This window comes from Phyllostomus hastatus, unplaced genomic scaffold, assembly GCF_019186645.2.
Source record: "Phyllostomus hastatus isolate PE091 unplaced genomic scaffold, TTU_PhHast_1.1 phas_contig_80, whole genome shotgun sequence".
Taxonomy (NCBI): Eukaryota; Metazoa; Chordata; class Mammalia; order Chiroptera; family Phyllostomidae; genus Phyllostomus; species Phyllostomus hastatus.
Window position 1 is genome coordinate 4,079,419 of NW_025333960.1, and position 25,898 is coordinate 4,105,316.

General features: G+C 43.2%; 1 protein-coding gene across 23 annotated transcripts in view; it reads left to right on the top strand.

Moving 5' to 3' along the window:
• SLC41A3 (solute carrier family 41 member 3) overlaps nt 1–25,898 on the top strand; it is an 83,423-nt gene that overhangs the window by 35,217 nt on the left and 22,308 nt on the right. For 22 of the 23 annotated variants that reach the window (XR_006786995.1, XM_045849841.1, XM_045849849.1 and 19 more), the window contains 7 exons: nt 1,305–1,412; nt 9,904–9,975; nt 15,191–15,335; nt 18,370–18,516; nt 20,789–20,933; nt 22,093–22,172; nt 24,610–24,744. Coding sequence is in view for 22 of the 23 variants with exons in the window: in XM_045849841.1 (XP_045705797.1) it covers nt 1,305–1,412; nt 9,904–9,975; nt 15,191–15,335; nt 18,370–18,516; nt 20,789–20,933; nt 22,093–22,172; nt 24,610–24,744 (832 nt within the window). In the remaining variant the exon portion in view is untranslated. The remainder of the gene's footprint in view (nt 1–1,304; nt 1,413–9,903; nt 9,976–15,190; nt 15,336–18,369; nt 18,517–20,788; nt 20,934–22,092; nt 22,173–24,609; nt 24,745–25,898) is intronic. The other variant, XM_045849843.1, reaches the window with a different exon arrangement.

A 25,898-nucleotide genomic window follows, 5' to 3' on the forward strand; every position in this document is an offset into this window, starting at 1 on the left:
GGAGCGTGTCAGAGGTAGCAGGAAGATGTGTAGGGTGGCAGCAGAGAGGGCCTTTGCCCATGAATTGATGGGAGATCACGCTCTGCTGGGTAGAGTGTGGTAGCTCATTAGACAGCTGCCCAGCTGCACTGGGGCCAGACGCTTCCCAAAGATTGGGACTGTGATTACGGTGTACCTCCTTGCCTGTATCCTTGCCTGATATGGCTTTCTTCTGAATTTTTAGAAGAGGGCAGACTCATAAATCCATCAGAGCAGGTAAGGATTCTGAATTTCACAGCTTTGTAGGTAAGGAAAGGGAATAATCAAGGAGTGAAGACCATAAACAATGGGTCTTAAAAGGGCCTGGCCCAGTCCCTTCACCACTAGGCCTGGTGAAAAGTTTTGTTGTGCTGCTGCTTTACTGATGATGACTCTCCAGGGCCCAGAGGTGAGTGGATCCTCACACCTTCACACAGCTCTTGTCTTAGGAATTGGGGGACCCAGGCCTTCTATCTCCTCATTGACAAAGTTGTTTTTTTTTTTCAGGTCTAGCATTCCAAAACCAGGAGGTCCTTATCGTATAGGGGGTCACAGATATCTGTAGGGGCCAGGGAGCTCCAGTAAGTCAGGAGAATCATTACAAATTGATTGAGCGATAATCTAGTGTATGTGAAACAGGTTGGAGTAGTTTTTACTTCACAAAGAATTTTTTTCTCTTCTAGTTTTCTTGAAAACTGCATCTCTTTCATTCCTTTTATTTTTAATTTTTATTTCTTTACATTTGATGGAGACCTGTGTAGAGACACATTCTATCTGTTTTGACAAATGCAGAGCCCCCTACATGATGCACCAGGGTAACATGTACTCAGCCTTGGTGCCTGAGAGCAGTGGTGTAGGCCTGGGGCCACCTGGAGGCTCTGTCCCTGATAAAGCAGTGCCATTCTTCAGCCCATGCTCTCCCAGTTCATGTGAATCTCCCAACTTTGAAAATTGGTGACTCATTCCTATTTCTATAAACACATTGGCACTCCTGACAAAGAATGTCCACAGGATAGACCACGCCTATTCCCCAATTTTCCCAGGTGCTGAGGGCCAGAGAAAGGGACTCTTGAGGCCACTACAGCTGTTCACTGAATAATAGTATTAAGAAAATTTCACAGCTTCGTCATTATTTTTATTTAGTTTAAAGTCATTAAAGAAACTAGTTAGTGTTACTCATTTATTTTATAGGGAGTAAGAAGTAACTTATGGAAAGTTTCTCTCAACAAATGTCCAATATATGTCAATATGTGTGTGGATTGAACTTCTTATTCTGTCCCCACCAGCACTGGCCAGCATTTGTGGAGATTAAAGACCTGTTGACATTGGTGCCACCCTTAGTGGGCCTGAAGGGGAACCTGGAGATGACACTGGCGTCACGACTCTCCACAGCTGTAAGTGGACATCTGGACATCTGGACCACCTTCCCTTGGGGGAGGGAAATGTATGCACCAGCAGGTCTTCCTGAAGTAGCTTGTAGAGGGGTGGGTTGGACTCTGTAAAAAGACAAGTGTTGTTGAGTTTTGTTCTGTCATGATGCCTGTCATCCTGGTTTTCCATAGCCTAAGTCGGACTGCTTGTCTGCCCAGGCTCAGCCCCTATGTCCCCTGAGTTTTTCTAACCCCATGTCAGGTAGGGCTCTGTTTCCCTGTGCCCAGTTTACATGCTGCCATTGCTCAGCCACCTGGACTTTGAGCCTAGCTCCACACGTTTGCACTGAAGCCTTAATGAGCACTACAGGCTTGGTGGAGGATTTCATAGAGGAGAGGAGACAGAGTATTAAATGGTGTTAATGACCTCTGTGAGGGGTTTTGTTCTCCAGAAGGGTTCCTTGAATGTCACACAACCGGAGGTATTTTCCTGTGGATTCTTTAACTAGAAGGCTCCTAACTTTGCCCTTCTTCTTCTCTCTCCCAACTCTTCTGGGAATTGAAATTCTTTTTCTCTCTCTCTGTAATGCCCACTTGATATCCAGTATTTGAAAAAGGCCTGTGGCGACAGGAAGTGTGGTGTGTTCATGAAACTGCGAGAAGAGCCACAGATTCAGCTGGAGTGCTGAGGGTGAGGGGAGGGGGCTGCCTGGAACAGGAAGCTGGAGACATAGATGAGGGGTGGTTTGCTGAACAACAGCCCCCCAAAATGTCCATGTCCTAATCACTGGAATCTGTGAATATTACCTTATATGGAAAAGGTTTCTGCAGATGTGATTAAGTTAAGGACCTTGACATAGGAGAGCATCCTGGATTATAAAAGTCCTTATAAAGGGGAGGCAGAGGGAAGTTTTAGATAGAAGAGAAGAACTGAGAGAAGCAGAGTCCCAGAGAGAAGATCCTCTGCCACTTTGAAGATGTAGAAAGAGCTACAAGCCAAAAAATGTAGCTCTGCATACTGGCAAAAGAACAGATTCTCCCCTAAAGCTTCCAGAGGGAGCAAGGCTCTACTGACACCTTGATTTTAGCTTCATAAATTCAGGCCCTGGCCACTGGAACTGTAAGAGGATAAATTTCTGTTGCTTTATGCAGTAATTTGTTACTGCAATAACAGGGAACCTGGCACATGGGACCAGATCATGCAGAGCCCTGTAGGACATCAACATGTTTTAAGCAGCAGGTAACATGAAGCAGGCACACACAAATACACATTTACACACAAAAACATGCATACTCATGTGTGTATGTAGACACTGGCATGCCTGATTATATTGATCATTGTCTAGGAGGGAAAAAAATGTTGATTGTTACCTCTGCCATGCTGGCTTTTCAGGTGTTAGGTTTTTATTTCATAATGCTTAGCTGTATTTCTCTACAATGATCATATCTTAGTGCTGTAATTCTTTTAAAATATGTAAAACATAGAGGGAAAATAGAATGAATTCATATAATTCATTATAGTGATCTGTCCAAGGAGAACAGTCCCTGTATTATCACAGTAGAATATTAAAGGCATTCAACATTCATTCTTAATAACATTAATGATTACATTAAAGTATAAATTAATATAATAAAAACTGACAGATTTTCAAATTTTTTATAATCCTCACCTGAGGATATGTTTATTTAATTGATTTTAGAGAGAGAGAGAGAAAACATTGATGTGGGAGAGAAACATTGATCTGTTGCCTAATGAATGCTCTCTGATCACAGGTCAAACCCACAACCTAGGTATGTGCCCTGACTAGAAATCAAACCTGCAACCTTTTGGTGTATGGGACAATGCTTCAACCAACTGAGCCACTGGGCCCAGGCAAAACTCACAGATTTTATATGTACACGTGAGTTACTTTTGACAATAAATTAAATAAACACATACATACATACCCATGTACTATTAGCCCAATTGAGATATAAAACATTCCCCTCTCCATACAAGGTTCTCTCATTTTGTTTTAGTCAGTCCAGTCTCTCGTAGCACTTTGCCCTGGCAGCCTCTGATCCAGTTCCAATCTCTATAGATTATGACTTCCCTCACACCCATTCATAATTTTTTTTAAAAAGAAACTCTTAGTGCAACTTTCAACAGAAGAATATTTTACTGATATTGTTCTGGATGTTTTAGCTAATGTAGTAAGCCACGGAAAGCAAATGAGAGCTTTAAATATCGGAAAGCAGGAGAAAAACTTGTTATTGATATGCTTGTATTCTTGGAAGATTCTAAGCAAATTAACTAGAAAACCATTAAAGATAATAGCTCAGTAAAGTAACCTGGTTTTAAAATATTTGGATGAAATTTGAAATATACATTAACACATATATGTATCTATATACTTTTACAGTCACTAAAAATAATTACAAAATGCCATTGGAAAAGAACTATCTTTCAAACTATTAACTGATTTTAAAGCATCTTCAGCATGAAGCCTCAAAATGAAAGGTACAGGACCTGTGGAAATAAAACTCTAAAAAGGGAAATACAAATGTGGAAATACAAATACAAAGTTTCTGACTGGGTAAAGTCAGTGTTGTAAGTTACCAGTTCTCCTTGTTTTAGTTTGTAAAGTTATACAGTTATTATCAGCATGCTAAAGGGATTTAGGGAAGTTTATATGGAGGAATTAGTGAGAGTACCCAAGAAAATATTGGTGGGAAAAAAAAGAAAGAATACTAATGGTAAAATTCATTTCCAGATTTTAAAATTTAATTTAAAGTTATAATAATTAAAATATTTTGCAACCAGTCTCAATTGATATTATCATAGAGCAAAACAGAACCTCTAGAAATAAGCTCAGATATATACAAATATAATCTATTATGTGATAATACTGGCATTTTAAATCAGTGAAAGAACTGAGTTATTAATAAGTGATTCTGAGATAATTGGTTTATTCTTGAAAGTAATTTTCTCTAAGTTGTCATACGTAAATGTATATTTTGAAAGACTGAATAATTTTTTTAAGATTTTATGTTTAGGGAGGGAGAAAGAGAGGGAGAGAAACATCAATGTGTGGTTGCCTCACACGCACCCCCTACTGGGGACCTGGCTCACAACCCAGGCATGTGCCCTGACTGAGAATCAAACTGGCAATCCTTATCGTTTGGTTCACAGGCCTGTAGCTCAATCCACTGAGCTACACCAGCTAGGCCAAAAAGACTGAATAATTTAAAGTGAAGCGTGATAACAGAAAAGCACACCAGTATTTTTAGAATCTGCTGATAAAAAATGCTTTTTAAGTATCAGAACAAATGCAAAGTCCAGAAAAGAAAGATGATGGCCTGCCTCATTTAAATTGGAAGTCATGTAATAATTTTAGTTTCCTAGGTCTGCCTTGAACAAAGTTCTGCAAACTGAGTGGCTTAAACAACAGAAATTATTGTCTCAAAGTTCTGAAGGTTGTAAGTTGGAGATCAAGATGTTGGCAGGGTTGGTTTCTTCTGAGGCTGGAAGTGAAAATGTTCTATGCCTCTCTCCTAGCCTCTAGTAGTTTTCTGGCAGTCTTTGGTGTTCCTTGGCTTGGAGACATTACCCTTATCTCTGTCTGCATTTTCACTTAGTTTTCTGCCTCTTTCCTATCTGTTTCCAAATTTCTCCTCTTAAGGACAGCAGTCACATTGGATTAGGTGCCCACCCTATTCGAGTATGACCTCATCTTAACTAATTACACCTGCAGCAATACTATTGCCAAATAAAGTTACATACCAAGGTACAGGGTTAGGACTTTAACTTATTGGGGGCGGGCACAATTTTACCCATTACAATTTCCTTGCCTAAATTTTAAAGGAGAATAACCAAAAGGAAAAAAGTATGTGCAAAATAAGAGTTTGTATCCTCAAGTATCTATATAACTTTTTCATGGTTGTGGCTGTCCTTTAGATAACAGTGATTCTTAGCTGGTTAAGCATTGTTATACTTTAGATTTCCTTTTACTTTCTGTACCTGTGAATGCTGCCACCTTTAAAGCAGGCTACCCCTGTGATTTGGGGTGAGAGTCAGAATTCTTTACCTGTAGATGTGTGCCAGGAACTGGTGTTACGGATCTGGGGGCTCTGTGTCCCTGTAATCACCACTCTAGGCACTGCTCTGCTTTTTTTTTTACCCCAACACACACACACACACACTCTTGCTGCTTGTGCTTAGACCCAGGCAGCCAGGTGTCCCACTGTTGGCACAAACCAGGCAGGCAAGGGAAGAGGCCAGCCCTCCTTAAAGCTCCTGCTTTGCTTTCTGAACCAAATACCCTTTCAGTTGTCCTAGTCACCTTTCTGCTCCCATCATCCCCAGGGCCACCTCTACTTTGTGCATTAGGCCTTTCCTGCTTTCATTTTAGGTTATGGGTTCTTCTGTCAACGGAACTGTCATCTGCCTTCCAGTGATCAGAGATTCCTCTTAATCTGTGTTATACTATAGATAACTCTTCTTGTTTTCTAGCACTCTTTAAAAAAACAAAACCAAAAAACCCTGTCTCCTCAATGCTAGAATGAATCCTGTGATGCTATATTGAAGACAGAGATACCAGTATGAACTCATGTTTATTTTAATATGTATGCAGATAGATACAAAAAATATGAATGTTTATGCATACATACATGGGTTAGTGTACATATATACATTTCCTAGCTCCATCCACTAAGAGGACCTAGAAGCAATACTAGCCCAGTAGCACCTAACACACCTGGTGCCCAGACCTTGTTTTCTGATACCATGCTCCAATAAAAGGAACCAGCATCCTTGAGAAGAAGGCTGGGGTAGAGAAAATTTGAGTTGAATCTGGAATATATGATAGTGCCAGGAAGTAAGGAGGTGCTAAAATGAAGGTGAGGCATGTCAGAAAGAAGTAGGAACCAAACTGAAAGAGCTCACATTGCCCATAGCTGGAACAATTTTAGCAACAAAATAAATAGTACTGTCTTATGACCTCAAGAATAAAATAACTACCCATGAGCCCATATATATCATATAAATAAATAAGTCAATAAATGGGGGAGAAAGTACATCTCCATCTTAGAGAAAAATTTAAATTAATAAATGTGGAAAGAAAGGCAGAAATATAAAATCACTATTAGAATACCACAGTGATCATTGTTGCAGGCAAAATCTGCTAATGAAGTAGTAGGTAGCACTTTTAGGAGAAATAGAATCTTTGCATAACCTCTAAGTATCTCCCCAAATATTTGTGAATTGCTGTGGTCATTTTAGCACATTTCCTCAAATCTTTGAAATGCAGTCCTCTAGGAGGTGAAATTCAGTTCCCCTTCCCTTGAGTGTGGACTGGACCTAATGACTCCTAATTAATAGAATATGGGAAGGGAAAAATAGTTAAGTTTACAGTGGAGAATTCTGGCAGGTATCACCTTCCCCAGTGAACAAAGTTAATATCACTTGTGATCAGCCATGTTGGTGTCGTACCCCTGGATACCAAAGAGAAGACCACTTCGCCTCTGCACTCTTCTCCCTCAGAACCCATAATCTCAGTTTAATCATGAGCAAACACCAGACAAACAGTGAAAGGACACTCTGCAAAATATTTGACCAGTGTTCTTCTAAGGGGTCAGGGTCATGAAAGACAACAAAAGGTGAGGAACTTTCAGATTGGAGGAGACCAAGAAGACAGTGATAATTAAATTCAGTGGGCCATCCTGATTTATTTCCTGAAATAGGTAAGGGACATTAGTGGAAAAATCGGGGAAGTCCAAATACATTCTGTTGTTTAGTCAATAGTGTCATACCAATCAGTATTAATGTCTTAGTAGTTAATGATTGTCCCATGGTTGTATAAGATGTTAACATCAGGAGAAGCTGGAGGAAACCTATAGGGGAAATCTCTGTGTTAACTTTGGAACAAATTAAGATTGTCTTTCTCTATTCCAATTTGGGTAAGGAGAAGAATAGCAAAACTTATGTTCACTCACTCCTCTATCTTAACCCAGTAAATATACATATATTTTGTTATTAGAAAAAAACATACAAAGCAGTGACAAATGTTTTTTGCTGCTCCTGAAGATATAACTTACTGGGTAAGTCAGGATCCTGGCAGGAAAGAGGTAGCACACAGATTGGATTCGAACAGAGTTTAGTGAGTTCATTCACCAAACTGTGGGCAAGTGAGTGGCAAACCCAAAAGGGACAGTGAAACACCCCAGGACTGGCAACAATAGAAAGTAATCACTCAAAGCCTAAAGGGGCAGGAGGTGGGTTTTTTTTCTCAGAACTGGGGATACCTGAGCCTGTAGCTGGAGGAGAGGGCCATGTGGCTGGAGCTGCAGGTCTGGGTGAGGGAACGTAGCCACTGGCCAGTGAGAAGGATGGAGAGATATGCACACCCCCAACCTCACTCTTCTGGCCCTCCAGTATCTTTCCATGGCTCCCTATTGGCCAGAACCAAGCAGAAACAATACCACAAGGGAGCTTGTACATGTAGCCACACAGGTCAGTCTTCCAGGTATAACCCAGAACCAGAGAGGTGCCTGGAGAATATCCATCACACCATGGTCTGAACCAGTGAAAGCAGACTGTTTGATACAGGCAGTAAGGAAAAATTTAGAAAAATCTAGAACTGAGAAAGGATTCCATAGGATTTCTTATAGAAACCTATATTTAGGAGATAAAGAAATTTAAAATGTATAAGTATATGTAATCAAATACACATTTAGGAAGGGCTTTATCTAACCTCTTCTATTGACATGGATGTAGATTGATGTCTGTAAAAGATGCTCCAGCTTCCCACAAAATTTCTCTTTGTAGTCTTAGCAAAAAGCCATCAAGCCTGTGCTTATTTAGACTGGTGGTGCTCCTCAGGCTCTTACCCTGATATCTCTAGGACCACCATTTAGGGTTAAGAAATGTCCCTCTATCTTGATGGAGACCTGCCTCCTGAGGACTCCTACCTGTGGTTTATCCTGATGGCCTGTGGGCTTGCTGCAACCTCACCATCCTGTTCTGCTCCCTCCCCTCCTTTGCCACTTGGTTAGTCCCCCACAGTCCTGGAAAGTAGGCCCTCTAAAGGTCTTCAACTCTACACCAAATTCCACTGCCATTCTGGATGATTTCAGCATTCACATGTATAATTCATTCAAAACCCAAGCCTCCCAATTTTTGGACAGCTTTGGCTCCATTGACCTTCACTTGCATTCCACACAGCTGCCCATTCCCATCCCCTAGCCTAGAAATGCTTCTAGATGCTCCAAAATCCTAGTTCCTTAATATGCTACCTCTTCCCACAGCTTCTTTCCCTCTGGCACTCTTCTTCCCTCCTCTCTATGAGATCTCCAAACTTCCTCAACCTTCTACTTCCTGTTCTATAATATACCTCTGGACACCACCAGGCACCTTCACACAGAAAAATGGCTGTTGCATGGGTCATACAGGTTATAGATTTATATATTTTAACCATTTTGTAGAGATGGAAATAAAATGTTTCGAGAAAGGAATACTTTTCAGATTCATACTCAGGGGTCATAGGTCAGCATGCCCTTCATCTGATAAGAGCAGCACCGGCCTTGGAATTGGTTGATTGATAGGAAACACTGAGCCCCAGGAGTGCATAGTGTAGGCATGGAGCAGAGAGGCCTTGTGTTTTGGGCCCATTGTGGAGTCTGCAGCTGTGTTCTGCTCTACTTTGTGTCCTTGTTCCTACGAGGATCCTTGAAGTGGGTATTAGTCTGTCTGTGGGAAGAGGTGACTCAGGCTCTGAGATATATCCCAGACATCTGTCATACTGAAGACACAAAGTGCCCCCCCCCCATTTGTAGAAAGAAATGTGATTATATTTTTCCCAGCGGTGTTTAGGAACTTAATGAACTCAGTACAAAGAAACTAGGAAAATATATTTGCTTTGAAACTTTTTCTTATCTACGTATTGAATTTTGCTGGCAATGCTATGGTATTTGGAGCTGACTACCATTTCTAAAGGAGAAAATTGTATTTCTGATCCTGTTTTTTTTTTTTTTTATCCTAAGAGAAGAGAGACTTATATGCATTTCTGAAACAGGATCATTTGCAGAGATAAAGTTGGGGTGGTTGGTTGTCCTTTGAAATGTGACTCACTGGAGTGGGAAGAAGGTACCTGCAGGTGTTTGGGAGAATGTGGCCAAAGATCTGGCTGAGAGCACAGGCCAGGTTCACAGAGATGTCCCTCCCTTTCAGTCTGTGGGTGAACTTGGCAGTAAGGTGGCCCTGAAGGTGGGTGACATGCTCATGTGCATGTATATATGTGTGTGCATTTGCACACTTGGGAATGGGAGTCATGGCTCATGGCACCATCTGATTCTTAAAGATATCTTTACCTCTCCACTCCTGAGTCACTCTTTGGAAACCTGATCAGAATAATTTGTTTTGACTACAGTGAAATGGTATTTGCTGATTACTCCTCTGACGGATTGCCTTTTCCAGGAAGGACTGACCTAGTTTTGGACCTAGACATACTTACCCTTTTCCCCTTTCTCGCCATGCTAGGCCAACACTGGGCAAATCGATGACCCCCAGGAGCAACACAGAGTCATCAGCAGTAACCTCGCCCTCATTCAGGTGACTTTTCCCTTTGTCTTATTGATTTATCCCTTCCCCACTTTTGAATCTGCAGCCAGGCCCATTCCAGGTAGGAAGGGTGAGGGCAAAGTGAGCCCTTATCCCTGTGCTCTGGACTAAGTTTTGGGGATGAGGGTCAATCATCCATTCACTCCATGCCCACCAGACCACAAGTAGCTGGAGGCTTCTTGAAAGATTCACCTGTACTTCCTTACTTCTCTTTCTTGTAGCCTGGGGTGCTAACTGCCTTCTCTTCCCATTCTATGCAAACTGTGTTTGCCAGGGTTGCTGCCATTCCCCTGTGATTGCCTTGTGCATGTGATTCTACTTATTTTTTATGGAGCATCTGTACGTCATTCCTACCTGAAAATTCCTCCTTGGCCCCACCGCTGCCTCTCTACCTATTTCATCTCAGCCTTTCCAAGACCCTCTTCTTTGTCATTTATATACTGCCTGCTCTTTTAAACATATACATCCCTCTAGTAGACCCTAGTTGGCTTATGTGTTCACCTGCTCATTGAGGAAGCCTGACTCTGAGAGCCTTAGAAGAGATTGGCTTAGGGGCTTAGGCAAAGGCGGAGTTGGATCTAGACAGGAAGTGGCTCCTTCCAGAACCTCCTGGGCTTCTCTGGCTGGGGGCAGTCTATGCCTACAAAAACAACCTGGACTCTGAGATCAGACAGGCCTGGAGTTAAGGCAATTATGTATTAACTGGTGACATGGGCAGGGCACACAGACTCGATCAGCCATATCTCCCTGTTCATCAAATTAGGAGAATTCCTACTTTACCCCTCACCTTGGCTCCAGAGCCACTACCTGCAGCTCTCTAGTGGGTATCTCTATCTGCGTGTCCCAAAAGTATCCCTGAAACAGCATAGCCAGATTTGGCCTGTCACCTTCCCTCCTCACACTCAACTGTTCTGAAGTCCCTAAATCAGTTTAGTTTGATGGTTGAAAGCTTACTCTGAGTGTCAGCTGGGGACCCTCAGAATCACTTCCACTTACCTGTAAGGTAGGTTGTTATGAGCTGTGGATCATGGGAGAGGTATGGTGTCTAGTTTGCACATATTAATCAATCATGCTAGCTATGCCTACTGAATATTCTTAACATTTAATCATTTGAAAACTGAGTCACATTCAGCTTCTCTGCCCTTTGTCCTTTCAGCCAGTAAATGAGCATCCTACCTCTGAGCTATGCTGGAATCCAGCCCTGCCCTCCTTGCCTTAGCCTCTTGGTCCCTTGGCTGACTACAGACCTCTTCATTGCTTTAACTGCTTCAGGCTTCTTGACCTTTAGCTCACCTCTGCATAGCCACCTGAGCAACCTTTTCTAAAATGTAAAGCTAATAAGTCCTCTTTTTCTTTAAGCCCTTTTGATGGTTCCCCCATCCAAGTGTGGGCCTGGCCCAAAAGGCATTCATGGTCTGGTCCCACCTTCCCCACCAGCCTCATGTCTTGCATATGTGATTATCTGTCCTTGGAGTGTCCTTTTCTTTTGTTCACTTGGCAAGGAAGCCCTTTAAAGACTCCAGTCAGATCTCAGTTTCAACCTGACACAAGGTACAGCTCCTTGTTGCCTTGCATATGTTGCTGGGGCTGCCTTTGTTGTGATTCTGTGTTTAGATGTCTGCCTTCTCCACTTCAGGTGATTTGCATGGGCCTGGACCACCAGTAATATACTATAAGGTATATGGGTAATTTACAGCCAAAGTAAGCCTGCAGCTGAAGAGTTTGAGAAATTAAATGAGACACTGATGGCATTCGTAACAGTGGGTCTGAGCACAGGCAGGTAATAAATACCTCAGCTATAATTCACTGGTTTTACTTTTCTATTTTACACCAAATCCTTGTTTGTATGTATGTACATTTCCGCATGATTGATTGTTAACAAACATGTATTAAGTCCTGCTCTGGGCCAGGCAGCAACTTTGCACATGGTCCTAATATTAGTGTGGGTATAATTTTATCCCCTCTATTTTTAAAAAGCTAAACATTGAAACAAATTGTGTAATAAGTTTCACAATCAAACTTTTTAATAATTTCAGCATACTCCATAATGTAAATAGAACCAGGAGTGTTATTTAAAATTGTTAATGTCTACTAGGGCCTGGAAATTTCCCAGTAAGATTGAAGGGTAGTCATTGAGACCTAGCCCGGCAGGCCAATGCAAAACTGGGCCCTGTCCCACTTCACTTAACTATTGGCCTGTGGGTGCATCTGCAGTTGTTTTGAAGCTGCTACTTGATAAATTATACTGCAACAAAAATGTTCCCTTTTTGCACAAATTTCTTAAGAAAACTTTCCACAAGTTCACAAGTTATAAACAGTTGAAGGTTCCACATTTTTTCCAAAAGCATCACAAAATATTTGACTTCTTAGTATTAAATTATAGCACTAGTATTAATATTTGAAGCATTGGTTTCTCTATAACCTCACCAGCATTGAAAGTATTATTCTAAGCCATAGATAATATATGGTGACTTTCTGTGTTTTTAAAAATAAAAATATTATATTATATATATAATTCTGTAATTTGTACTTTTCTTGTAATGATTTCATGAATGAAAATCACTTAAAAGGGCAAATAATAAGCACTCAGACAATAGCAACTCTAAGTATCATTATCATTATGTGTCTTTGTTCACATTTGCGGTTGTTTCCCTGGGAAATGCTAGATTATAAGGTGTATGGGTAATTTACATCTAAATTTTCCTCCAAAATTCCTGTACCAATTTTACCACCATCAATGTATAAGAGACCATTTTTCCATATATTTGTCAATGTGTATTTTGTTATCAAACTTTAAAATTTTAATTTTACCTAATCTGATGGGTAAAAATAGTGTATCCTATCCATTCGTAGACTCATTCATTCATTTATTTGGTGAGCACAGATGAGGGCTGAAATCCAGGTTCTCTTCTCAGAGCTCAGGACCCCAGCAGGAAATAAGACACTGCTTAACTTTCAATAGATGAAAGCTAACAGTGGTTACAAATAAATAAGATGCCTTTAAATTGTGATTTCATTTAAAATTCCCCTGACTACTATGGGGCTGACCATCTTTTTGCATGTTTCTTGGCCATTTGTGTTTCCTTTTCTGTGAGTTCCCTGTCCACCTCTCTTGTGCATCTTTCTGTCAGGTTATCTTGTTGTTGTTGTTTAGTTGTAAAATGGGCTTAATTATTCTGATACTAATCCTTTATTGTATATGTTGGAAATATTTTCTCCAAATCTATCTCTGTCTTTGAATTTTTTGTTATCTTGTGTTAAGTCATACTTGGACTTAGTTTATCTATAGTTTTCTTTATTGATTTTAAATGATGTATCTTTAGTAGTAGTAATTTAAAATCTGAAACATACTATTCTATACTTTCTCCTATTTTACACTTTAGATTTAAAAAAATTTTTCTTTAATCCTCACCCAAGGATATGTTTATTGATTTTAGAGAGGTAGAGAGACATCGATGAGAGAAACAAACATCAATTGGTTGCCTCCTGTTTATGCCCAACTGGGGATTGAACCCTCAGCCTTTTGGTGTATGGGAATGAAGCTCCAACCAATTGAGCCACCTGGCCAGGGCACACTCTAGATTTTTTTCAAACAGATATTCAGTTTCTCTTACTCTATTTATTCACTAGTCATATAGATTTGAAATGCCTTTTATCATATTAAATTTTCATATATTCATGATTCTATTTTTGAACTCCATTCTGTCATATTGATCTATTTTTCTGCCAATATACCCTGTTTTAATTACTAGCTTTAAAACACATATTGATAATAAATATGCCAAAACTCTCTCTTGATCTTATTTCTCAAAATTGTTTTGGTTATTTTCACACATCTACTTTCTTTGTGAAATTTGAAATGTGTTGAGTTTCATGAAAAAAACTGTTAGGACTTTGATTGGAATTATATATGTGAACTTGGAGGGCACTTTTCACCTTTAAAGGACTAACTTGCCCCATCTATATATATATGGTAGAACTCTTTGTTTATTCAACCTTCTTTAATAACACAGCCTATTTCCACTGAGATGTTTTGGACTACTGAGAGCAGATGCCAATATTAATACTTAGATCTGGGCACCCTTGGTACTGGCCTGAGTGCATACAGAGATGTGTCCCCACCTGGATGTGTCCCGCCTGCATGAGATGGGAACTGCAGCTGGGGACAGGAGAGAATGCAGAGAACAGGGCACCAGCATGCAAGGCAAGTGCCAATGCAGGAAAGGAAAGGGAATATGGGAACTGTACACAATGGCCTCTGAGCTGTAGCTGAGGACCAGGGAGCATCTCTACCAGGACAGATCCACAGTTTGTGCTGCTGGAGGTTGACACGGACACCGGCCCGCAGTGTTCGCGGTGTTATGGATGAGATGAGACAAATTCACACAGACTACTGAGTCATGTGGAGAAAAGGGATGGCACAGCCACTCTCTCAAGGGGAGAGCACCCTGACCCTTGCCTTGACAGGCTTTTATTGGCTTTCTAATAGCATACATCAAAGAAGGTTTTTATTCATTATGTTTAGGTTTGCCTTAGGTAGCAAACCTAACTTTTTACAGATAGCAACAGAAGGGATGTTACTGATTACTTCTTACAGGTTAACAAGGAAAAAATGTTGCAAATGCAAGGGAACAATAGGAGTAATTGGTCTGGTTACACTTTGATCCTTGGGAGAATTAGCACAGACTTCAGGAAGTTACTTTAAAGATATGCAGTAAGCATTTGCTACCTTAACTCAGGGTGAGGGAGTTTTTAGCAAGAGCAAGTCACAAAGCAGCCTAGGTATAATGCAGGCCTGGTTTCCCACGGGAAAGCCTATCCGTGGGTTTGGTTCCTGTGTGCCACCACGCACCTATGGGCTTTCCTGTAGGGCTGAGCTACAATTGCCATTGCCAGGTAGATCGGTTCCCTACAGGAGGTTACAACCACTTGCCCAAAGCAGTGAAGGAGAAGCTGTGGGCCAGAGCCTGGTAGTCTTTGACCAAGGGCTGAGGGCAAGATGAAGAACTAGATTCCGTGATTGAAGATGACATGGAACAGAAGTGGAAGGGAAAGTAGTAGTTTTCAGGGGAGCTGGGTTGAAGGAAGGTGTTTGTCTTTGTTTTCCCCTGACCTCTGAAGGTCAGAGAGGAGGCATGGTGAAGGGCAGGGAGGGCAGTGATGGTCAGAGGGACCCTTCCTCATGTTTCTGATTTCTGCCTGACAGGTGCAGGCCACCGTCGTGGGTCTCCTGGCTGCTATGGCTGCCCTGCTGCTGGGAGCTGTGTCTAGGGGGGAATTAGACTTTGCCACGGTCAAATTGCTGTGTGCCAGCAGTGTCAGCACTGCCTTCCTTGCGGCCTTTGCACTTGGTGAGCTGTGCCCCCACCCAGCCCCCTTCCTCCTCCTACCTGGCTGCATGCTCCACTTCTCAGAGCTCCACTATCAGATCTTTGTGCTTTTGATTCCGAAAGATGGAGCACTAATGGTGGAGCCTTGGTGTCCTGCCTGGGAATGAGGATGAGCCTTCCAGGTCATGATCCACCTCATGGGCAGGTGAAGAGGACAATGAGCCCCTGCTTGGGTAGGGTGTGTGTGCCAAGGGGAGTTTCTAACTTCATTTCTCTTCCCTCTGCTTATTTAAAGAAGTGGCTTGTGCTCTGTAAACACAGTTGTCTAATCATTCATTCATTCATTCATTTATTCAGTCAGTTAGTCAATCCTTAACCATTTCTCGAGCATGGCTTACATATGGGCCAGTGGTGGGCTCTTCAGTCTGCAGTCATTGTGGGGAGCAAGGCTTGGTTTTTAGCTTAAGTTTCATCTCCTCAGAGAGGCGTTTCCTGTCTACCCTTTCACAAGTACTGTTTTCCCCTTTCCCCTTCCCCACTGCCACCATGCTCTACTGCACCATGCTAGATTCCTTTTAGAACATTTGGGAAACTTTGCAATTATCTTGTTTCTTTGTTCATTTTCTGTCTCACCTGCCTGCTACAATGTCAGCTCCTCCAAGCTGGAGACCCCATCTCCTGTTTTCCATCTGCTGCTCCTATTATACTGCCTGCCACACAAGCAGATGCTTCCTATGTGTCTACAGAAGGTGGAAGAACAAAGGCATTGGCAGACATAACCCATCCTCGGAGCTCACGTATGTCAGTAGAGAACCAGTTGGCTATGTAGTTATGATAGAATGTCACCCATTCATTATTACTCAGTATTTACTGAGTGTCTGCTGTGGGCCAGGCACTGTTATGGTGCTGGTGATACACTTGTGAGCAAAATGCACAGGGATCCTATGATGTTTGTATTCTAGTTCAGAGTGAGACATCAGTACAGGAGCATATAGATAATTCCAGTTGAGTGTCAGTTCCTCTTCCTTTCTGAGGCTTTCTGATTAGCTCTCTGGAGTAGCCCTGTTCATAGTCATGCTTTATTTTTAAGTATCCTATTTATTTACTTTAAATGCTTATTCACTTCCTTGTATACTGTCTGTTTTTTCATCCAAGAAGCATGTAAGTGTGAGTATAGAGCCCAGTGGTTCCTTAAAACAGTTCCAGGCATATAACCACCTCTCAATTGTTTGCTGTGTGAATGGACTTTATTCTGGTTCTCTTATGGATTGTGTGTCTGTGTATATTGCAATATGTGCTAATGCAATACGGAACAAGTGATAACTTTATGAATTGGATTTGTATTTACACTTCTGTCCTGCCATCTGACTGCCCGCAAAATACCTTTGAACTCAGCTTTGTGTAAGTTAATGCAGCTCTCTATACATTAATCCAGACAGCTGCTGATTAATGGAATGGCATTCCTGTACCAGGCACATGATTGGGAGGGAAAGGTAAGAGTGTAGAAGCCGAGGAGCAGATTCACAAGCTGTGCTTTCCAGGTGTGATGTTTGCACCTGGTCACCTGCATGTGCATGGGGTGGCACAATTACTCATTCTGGTCAAAAAAAGGACAGGGTGAGTATACCAAACCTTCTGAAGAAATAGAACCCAGGAGATACTTGGCATGAAGTTTTCTGTGAAAACAACACAATCAGATGATTCATAAGGCCAGCCCTGTTCCTATGGGGCCTTGTACAAAATGCCATAGCTCCCCGGTTTACAGAGGAGGAAATGGAGGCCCAGAGATGGAGTAAAGCTCAGCTGTATGGACATAATTGGGGTCATCCAAAGATGTGTGGATGATCAGTGTCTCACAGTGTGACCATGACATGACTGTGCCATGGAGTCAGGTGGTAGTGGTGGTGGTTTTCAAAAAGCACTCTCCAGTGGGTGGTGTCTCTATTTATACTCCTGGTGGGATTGTCACGAGACCACCACCTTAGCCATGCAAATTCAGATTCACTTAGAATTGTTATTTTGAAAGAGATTAAAGTATCTATGACCTGGTCACAAAATAGGGCACTAATTGTGGCTGGTGGTGGCAGTTTTAAATAAAACAACATTAAGGTCATAATTCTAATTATTTTTAGAGTTACAGAATACTGGGTAAAGTGTTAAAACACCATTATCCGAGATACAAAGTGTCTTTAAAAACCCACATGAAGTCCCAAGCAGAAGATGGGGGCTAGAAGTCCACATGTGACTGTCACCTCAGAACAGAGTCAGAACAGAAAGCAGGACCTGGAGAGGTGGCAGCTCCTAAAAGGTACCTCTCAGGCCTCTAGCTGGGGAGCAGATCTTAAGTGCTACACCCTAAAATCTATCAGCCCTGCAATCAGAGGCCACATGCTGGTTTTACCCAATGGTGGTCCTGTAGAGCTCCTGAGATGGGCGTTTTCCCCAGAGACATGACCCATCCACATGCTTTCAGCTTGGGGACCCCTGGCAGTCCTGCTGGGCTCCCCAGCACTACACTGTAGTCTGCATGTGCTCCTCTTTCTTCCTTCTGTCCTGCCATGGGGGCTGCCCTGCATTGCTACCCTTCCCATCTTCCCTCATAGGCTTTGACCCTAACAAACCCCTCACACAGCTAATTCCACCCTGGCAGCTGCTTCTCCATGGACCCCAACAGACATGCAAGGCCGTGCTCAGTCCCTGGGGTTCCTACTGCTCAGAAGAGTTTTGGACCATCTTCCCTGAAGTGAGGGGTATGAACTTCATATCTGTAGTTCCAAATGGCTTGGAAGCCAGGACCCACAATGGGTTTGAGTGTGCCATCAAAGCTTCTAGGCTGTTCCTTAGCATCATGTCAGAAAGTCACAAAGCAGAGTCCAACACTCTCCCAGCGTTTTCAGGTGCTCTAGCTTCTGTCTAGACTTGTGCTGATAGAGGGAAGTTCCTGAGCAGTGTCCTGACCAGCTTGCCATCCTGTGCCACTTCTCAACTGTGTGGCTGACCTTCCTTGGAGTCATTTGATTCCCCAGGCTTTGAGTCTCCTCTCTCCTCTCTGCAGGAGTGCTGATGGTCTGTATAGTGATTGGTGCTCGAAAGCTTGGGGTCAACCCAGACAATATCGCCACACCCATTGCAGCCAGCCTGGGAGACCTTATCACGTTGTCCATTCTGGCTTTTGTTAGCAACTTCTTCTATAAACACAAAGGTAGGGGGGCCCCCAAGGAGGAGGGGCCTTTCAGCAAGGCTGAGTGGGAATGTTTGCACCCAGCCTGTACTATTCAAATCAGGCACAACAGGAAGGAACCTACGGGGTGTGTTATGGAGTCAGAGATCCTCCTTTTACAGAAGCAAAGCCTCAAGTCATTGAATAAGTCAATGTATTCTCCAGCAAGTGCCTCAAGCTCTCCCAGTCATGTTAGATGGGAAGCACTGCTCATGTCAGCAGACATATAGGTTGTCCATTTCCACCTTAGGACCAGGGTGTGCGAGGAGGCCAGGGGCATCCTGAGGCTGGTCTGGTCACTTCAGCACATTCTTGCAGGTGCTCAGAATTTATTTTGCAAATCAAACACAACTAACCTGCACCTTCTTGCGGAAGGCAGTTCACACTGGACACATGTGAACTGCCCAAGAAGTAGCTCTCAAAGAAGAGTGTCTCAGTTACAGGCAGCAGCAACAGCATTTGCTCTCCCTATAGTCATGAGGCAGGGAAAGCCAGGGCTCCTCAGCTACCTGCTTAGCAGCTGAGGAGCAGTTTACACATCTTGTAGCAACATGCCCTCACTAGAGGTCTCCCCAGGTCTGCCATGGAAACAGTTTGCTCATGCCTGTGGCATTGTGGATAGGCAGCACCATCCTTGCCCAGAGGTTCTTCCCTTTTGAGATTCAACAGCTGACCACCTTTCTGAGTATTACATTGTTTACTTCCCACCTGGCACAGTCTCTCCAAGATGACTGTACACAACTGTTTACATCGGGTAAGCATGGACTCTGAGCACATTCAGGACCTGGATGCTTTGGTGCAGGTAGCATAAATGAATGGAGTGTGTGGTGATGAAGACAGTGGGGAGTGCTGGGGCATGTGGTGACAGTTAGTGGGAGGAAATGCCCCAGACAAAGGAGCAGCTGCAGCACAGCTTCAATTAATCATTGCCCTGTGGGAACATGGACCCAAGGATTTGGGATATCACCCTGTTTTTACATACTGGCAACTGAAGCAGAGCAACAAAACACTTCTGATTTAGAGTGTTCAGTCACCGGGACCCTTTCTGTCTCAGCTCTGGGACTGGCTTCTTGCCATCCTGGGAATTGCCTACCATCAACAGTATTTAATGATCTGGGAGATTCTCAAAGTTCATGTCAGTGACAATGAAGAGTTAATAATAATATTGCCTAATTTTATTTTTAAACCAAACTGAATTTAAAACTAGATTTGTGTATGAGTTAGTCATGTTTTTTGTGTATTTTTTTTTGTTTCTTTTTTTAAAAAAAGATCCTCTTCATATATTTGAAAAGATTTTATTTATTTGTAGAGGGGAGTGTAGAGAGCAGGGGAGAGAAACAACAATGTATGGTTGCCTCTTGCATGCCCCCTACTGGGGACCTGGCATGCAACCCAGCAATGTGCCCTGACTGGGAATTGAACCAGTGACCCTTTGGTTCACAGGCCAGAACTCAATCCACTGAGCCACACCAGCCAGGGCAGGTTAGTCATGTTTGATTTGCAAAATAAATATGAGTCACAGATATCCCCAGACCCTTTCTCTCTGCTCCTTCTACACCCCTACTGAAATAGGGTATTTTAACACACAACTTACTAGATGTTGAATTATTGTTGGATTGTCCATCTCTCCAATTACACTGAATTTATCTTGGGTGCACTGCATGGGTGTGGGAGTCACAGCCTAGGATATTGTCAGACAAATCTTCACTGACAAGGTGTGAGCCATTAACTGTCACATCTGCCACTGTAGTCTGGAAGACTAGCCACATGCAGAGCAATGGAAATATTCACAACCAGGCTCGGGGAATATGAGGTGGAACCTCTGCTGAGGCTTCTGGGGAGTCCTAGAATTAGACTAGATGTGAAAATGTCCTACAAGTCGGCATTCCTATAGGATGCTGTCCCCCATAGTGTTTGATACTTGCTTAGAGCTCACTAGGGTGGGAGGAGGCAGAAGAGGGTACTTAGGAAAATAGCAAACCAGAAATGAAAATAAAGGTGGCAGGAATTGAAGACAGAGAGTAGCTTTTCCAATTGCTTAACAGGATGGAGAAAATACTTTGGAAGGTATGATGGGACAGTTCACCCTAAACTGATGGGGACAGAAGTGTCTCCTCAGACCTCTAGAACCTTTAGTTCTCAGCCTACCTCTCATCTCTAACAACCTAGGCCTCAGCCCACAAGGCCCTGTTGTATGCTCTGGCCCTGGCCACATGGCTGCATGCATCCCCTTTTTTCTTCTTTTTCTTCCCAGACAATCAGTTTCTGGCTCCACTGGTTTGCATTGGCTTCATGGCCTTGACCCCGGTCTGGGTCCTCATTGCAAAGCAGAGCCCACCCATCATGAAGATCCTAAAGTTCGGGTGGTTCCCAATCATCCTAGCAATGGTGATCAGCAGGTGAGCATGAATTGGGGTCCCTGCCCCTTCTCTGCTTCCCCGTGCCATTCCTTGGCTCTGTGTTCAAGAGAGTGGTGTGAGAGCTATGGAACCCCTGGAGGAAGGTGAGGCTCACTTCTCCATGGCCATGGTTAGAGTGAACTGCAGCCTTCACTAATTCCCAGTGCTGGTTGTCATACCTCTACTCCTCATCTCTGTTTTTCTCACCAAGAACTCTAAACTTGTTCTGGGAGGCAGTCTTGTTTACAGTTGCCAGAGCACCAGAGAGCCAGGAAGAGCTGAATATGGAAACATCAGATAAGTGCACCAGTGCCATGGCTCCTGCCCCATCTTGGTGCTGTGAGATATTGGTCTCCATTTCCCTGCTGCCACAGCTCTCACTGGCCTGGCCCCCTGCTTAGGCTGCAGGGAGTCCCTCACTTGTCCTCAAGACAATGACTACATGAACACCATTTCACAGCATGGATGCTGGTGGGGCCTAGAGGGGCTGAGGGATTAGTTTCTGTGTAGCCTTGGGCCTTTAGCTGAGCCCAGGTCTTTTACCCTCTAGCCTTGTTCTCGAGAGCCCTTCCCACTAGCGGACCCTAATGGGGGCCACCCCAGTCCTTTCTGATGTGCTTTTCTAACTTTGACTCTCATAGAGGAGAAGGTATAGTCTAGGTATCTTTGTGTCTAGGTTCCTTACACAAATTTATTTCACTTCTTTAAGGCTGTATGGGTGGGACAGCCTGTGCTAAACTACAGGGACAGGTGGGAGTGAGGTCTTGCTGCAGCAACTTCCAAGAACAAGGGCAGGAGATGATACTCATGCAAGTGTGTTTTCTGCTAAGGAGCAGCTCAGTTGCCATTCAGGGGCTCTCACAAGACAGAGCCAGCCAGCTAAGAGGCCTCAGAAAGGAGTTTGTTGCATTTAGTGGACTGACACTGTCTGAACGGCCTTCTGGAAGAGGTGAGACTAGACTAGAGATAGAAATGCGTGTGTGGGGTACACAGGACACTGGAGAGACCAGACTGGCTACAACAGGGATTTTGCATAGGGGTAAGGAAAGTGTTTGCTAAGATGAAAATACAACCTGATTAGGCAGTGTATTTAATTATTTGCAAGGCCACTTACAAATCTAAACTCTAATCATTTGACTGTCATTTGCTCTCTCCCCAGTTTCGGAGGGCTCATCTTGAACAAAACCATTTCTAAAGAGCAGTACAAAGGAATGGCCATATTTACTCCCATCATATGTGGTAGGTATTGGCAATCCCCATCACCTTGGGTCCTTGGGCTGGGTTGGCCCCCTGGGCCTAGGTGGTGGGACCTGAGCAGCAGTGATGTCAGAGGTCTGGTCTCAGGCTCTCAGAGGCAGAGTTAGGAAACTGGGTGCTGAGAGACTACTGAGGCTGATTTTCCTCAGATAGAAGGAGGCCATGGGAGAAGCCATGTCCATTGCTCCACCAGATCACACGCTGCTCCTCATAGGTGCCACTGAGACCTGAGCTTTCCCACAGAGCTTGAATGCACACAGAATTTAATCCAGTATTCTCTGGCACCAGCAGAATGAATGTGGCCTTCAGAACTGGAGTGTTGACCTCTCGTGGTCTCTCTTTTATTTTTAATTTAGATTCATTGGTGACATTTGTAAGGTTTTCTTAGACCCCGCCGAGGAAATAAACAGCCAATTAGCCATGGAAACAGGCAGATGAGCTTTATTTTGGAAGTTTGTGCTCCCGGGCAACGTTTTCCCCGCCCGGAGAAGGGGCTAAGAAAAGACCGCATGGGAGAAGGGAAAGGCTGGGAGTTTTATATGGCTGGACTTCTCGCGGGAGCCAAGGATTGGTTCTTGGTGAACAAAGAAGCAACTTAGCATTGGTGCCTCCTGGTCTGATGTCAGTCACCTCTTCTGGGTCAGAGTTCAGTTGCCATATTTACTTGTAGTCCAAACGGTGGCCATATTTGTAGTCCAGAATGCTAATTGTAACTAGATTCCCACTTGTCCTACCCTGCCCATCCTGACAACATTTAAAACTAATACATTTATACAAAACTATGTCTGTCTGTCTTCTCAAAAAGCAAGTCTGTAACAATACTGGGTTTACATTGGGAGTAGGGCAGAAATCAGCTGCCACTGAGACAGGACTTATACTGTCCAATTTGCCTCAGTTCCCTCCATTTCCTGTTGTATTCTGCCTAACTCTTCACTGATTTATTTTCTAGACTTAGATCCTATGAGCATTTGTGCGAGAATCCCCCTTTTAACCAAAGTTTGGTATGAGTCTGGTTTCTGGAAATGCTCTGTAAATGGGACCAGTGGCCAGGGGAGAAACCAAACATGGTAACTGATTGCATAGTTTGCTTGATGCCAGCCTCTGGCTTTCTGGGTCTTCAGAAACAGGCTTCAGAGATTCTTGGGCCAGCCTCCCTCCCTCCACTTCCTTGGGAACTCAGGCCTGTGTTCCTTGCATGTCAGTAGGCCACCCAATAGGCCTGTACCTCGACAGAGTCCCACAGGGCTCTGCACATTCCCAGCACAAGGGCTGGCCACTGTGAGTGAGGACAGCAACAGCTAAGTCAGGTACAGATGGCCATAAGCTTGGAAAGATATCTTTGGATGGCACCAACTCAAATACCTATAGGAATCAAGCAAGCAATTTGAACGAGTTAAGCAGGTAGGACAAGAGCTAGGCAGTAAGGAGTGGTGGGGAACAGGGCATGTGTTTCTAGGGTGAAGGGAGTAGTGCCTGTTTATCTCTGGCCCCTTGTTGCCTGGTAGGCACTAAGGTCCAGAGTTGTTTGAGCTGACTTTTTAGGAAAAGCTGGGAATCTGTATTAAAGGTCTATTTTGTAAATGCTATTAATTAATTTGAGTTACTTTTTTAATCATTTGTGGGCAAGGCAAAATAGATCTGTAGCTATCCTCTGCCCACAGACATTTTTTGCATCTTCTGGAAGCCCAAGGCAGTTGGTCTTTGCACCTGGAGATCACTGAGATACATCTGGCCCAGTGAGAGATTGTTCTCCATTGAGCTGAGGAAATAGAATGGGGGCAACCCAACTCAATTTCAAAAGGAGATGGTCGCTATCAGTGGTCCCTGTTCTCTGCCAGCCCCAAAATCTGCCCCTGCATGGAGCTCAGCATGGCACTGGACACACCATCAGCTCCCGGTGGAAGCCAGGAGCCTCAGCAATAAGCCCCAGCTCTGTCACCATGTGATTACCTCTCCTCCCGTGCTGATTTTGCCCACTGTTCCCTTTCTTTTTTAACCTTGAGGTGAAAATCCCCCCCCCCCCTCCAGATATTCCAGTCTATAGTCTGGTTCCTGTCACTTCCTCCAACTTTGAGTACCTTATCAAGCTATTCTCTCATAGACCAAGTCATCTGCTTTCCTCCCTCTCTTTTCCTCCCTCATTTCCTGAATTTCCTCCCTTCCCATCATTCATTCTCCTTCCCAGCAAATGTGTACTGAGAATCTACTTTGCCACACTTTCTTTACCTGAAGAGCTGTCAAGGTGATGCATTACTACCTGATACCAAACAAGATCTGTGGTAAAGTGAGAGGGAATGTAAGGAGATCAAGTGCTGAATCAGCCAAGGAAGAATTCCTGGAGAAAGTAAACTTAAAATAAGGGTTAGAACTCAGAAGCTGGCACAGAGGAGGGGAAACAAGATTCTTTTTCTCCTCACAGGTGTTGGTGGCAATCTGGTGGCCATTCAGACCAGCCGGATCTCCACCTATCTGCACATGTGGAGCACACCTGGGGTCCTACCCCTCTGGATGAAAAAAATCTGGCCTAACCCATGCTCCACTTTCTGTACTTCAGGTGGGTCTGATATCCTTCAGAGGCTATTTGGCCATTTCTTTGAACAAGTAAAAATTAATGTCATTGAAATCTGGTGTTTATAACAATGATGTCTAAGACCATTGCTGACCGCAACACAGATCATCTTCAAAGACACAGCCCATTCTCCCAGATACCTGACTCCCCACCTCTGCCTTTAGTTGATTGATTCACTCAGTCAAATATTTATCAAATGTCTTCTGGGTATTGGGTGTCAGGTTACAATGGTGACAGAGAAAGTTGTTTCTTGCCCTCCATGTATGTATGTATATATATATGATCTAGAAGAATAGGTGAACACACCAAAAAATTAATACATTATTACAAATTATGAAATGTTCTAAAAGTAAAAAAGTATAGGGTACAATGAAAAAGAATGATAAGAAATACATTTGGGGTTAGAAAGTTCCTCTGTGAGGATAAGCATAGATTGGTTGGGGAGGAGGCATGCTGAAACAGGAGGAGTATTTGAGGCAGAGGGGACAGGCTGAGCAAAGGCCTAGAGGAAGGATGGAGCTTATTAGCAAATTTGAAGAACTCAAAGGCCAGTGAGACCTGAGCATAACAAGCAAGGGAGAGGATGAAGGAAACTGAAGACAGAAAGATGGGGAGAAGTTAATTACCTCAAGCCTTGTAGCTTGAGAAAGGAGACTGGATTTCATTCTGAGAACCATTGGAAATCACTGGAGGTGTTTTATCTTTTTCTTGCTTTTTAAAAAATGGATCTTTCTCCAATTACATTTTCTTTTACCATTTCCTTTCTGTTTCAAGAACTGCTTTTAGCCATTCTTTTGGGGTAGGTCTGCTGGTGCATTCCTGAAGGATATTTTCACTGGATGTAACTTTGGGGGTTAATAGTTTAACACTTGAAAAATGTGCCACCCTTCTGACCTTGTTTTCTGATGAGAAATTGACATCATTTGAATTGTCTGTTGTATACATGAGGTATCATTTATTTCTCTGTTGCTTATTTTCTTTATAGTCTTAGTATTATGATGTGCATTGGTCTGGATTTCTTTGGGGTTATCTTACTTGGTACCTGGAAACATAGTATGTTTTGCCAAATTTGGGAAATTTTAAGCTATTATTTCTATAAATACTTTTTCAGTCCCACTCTTCCTTGTTTCCTTCTGGTG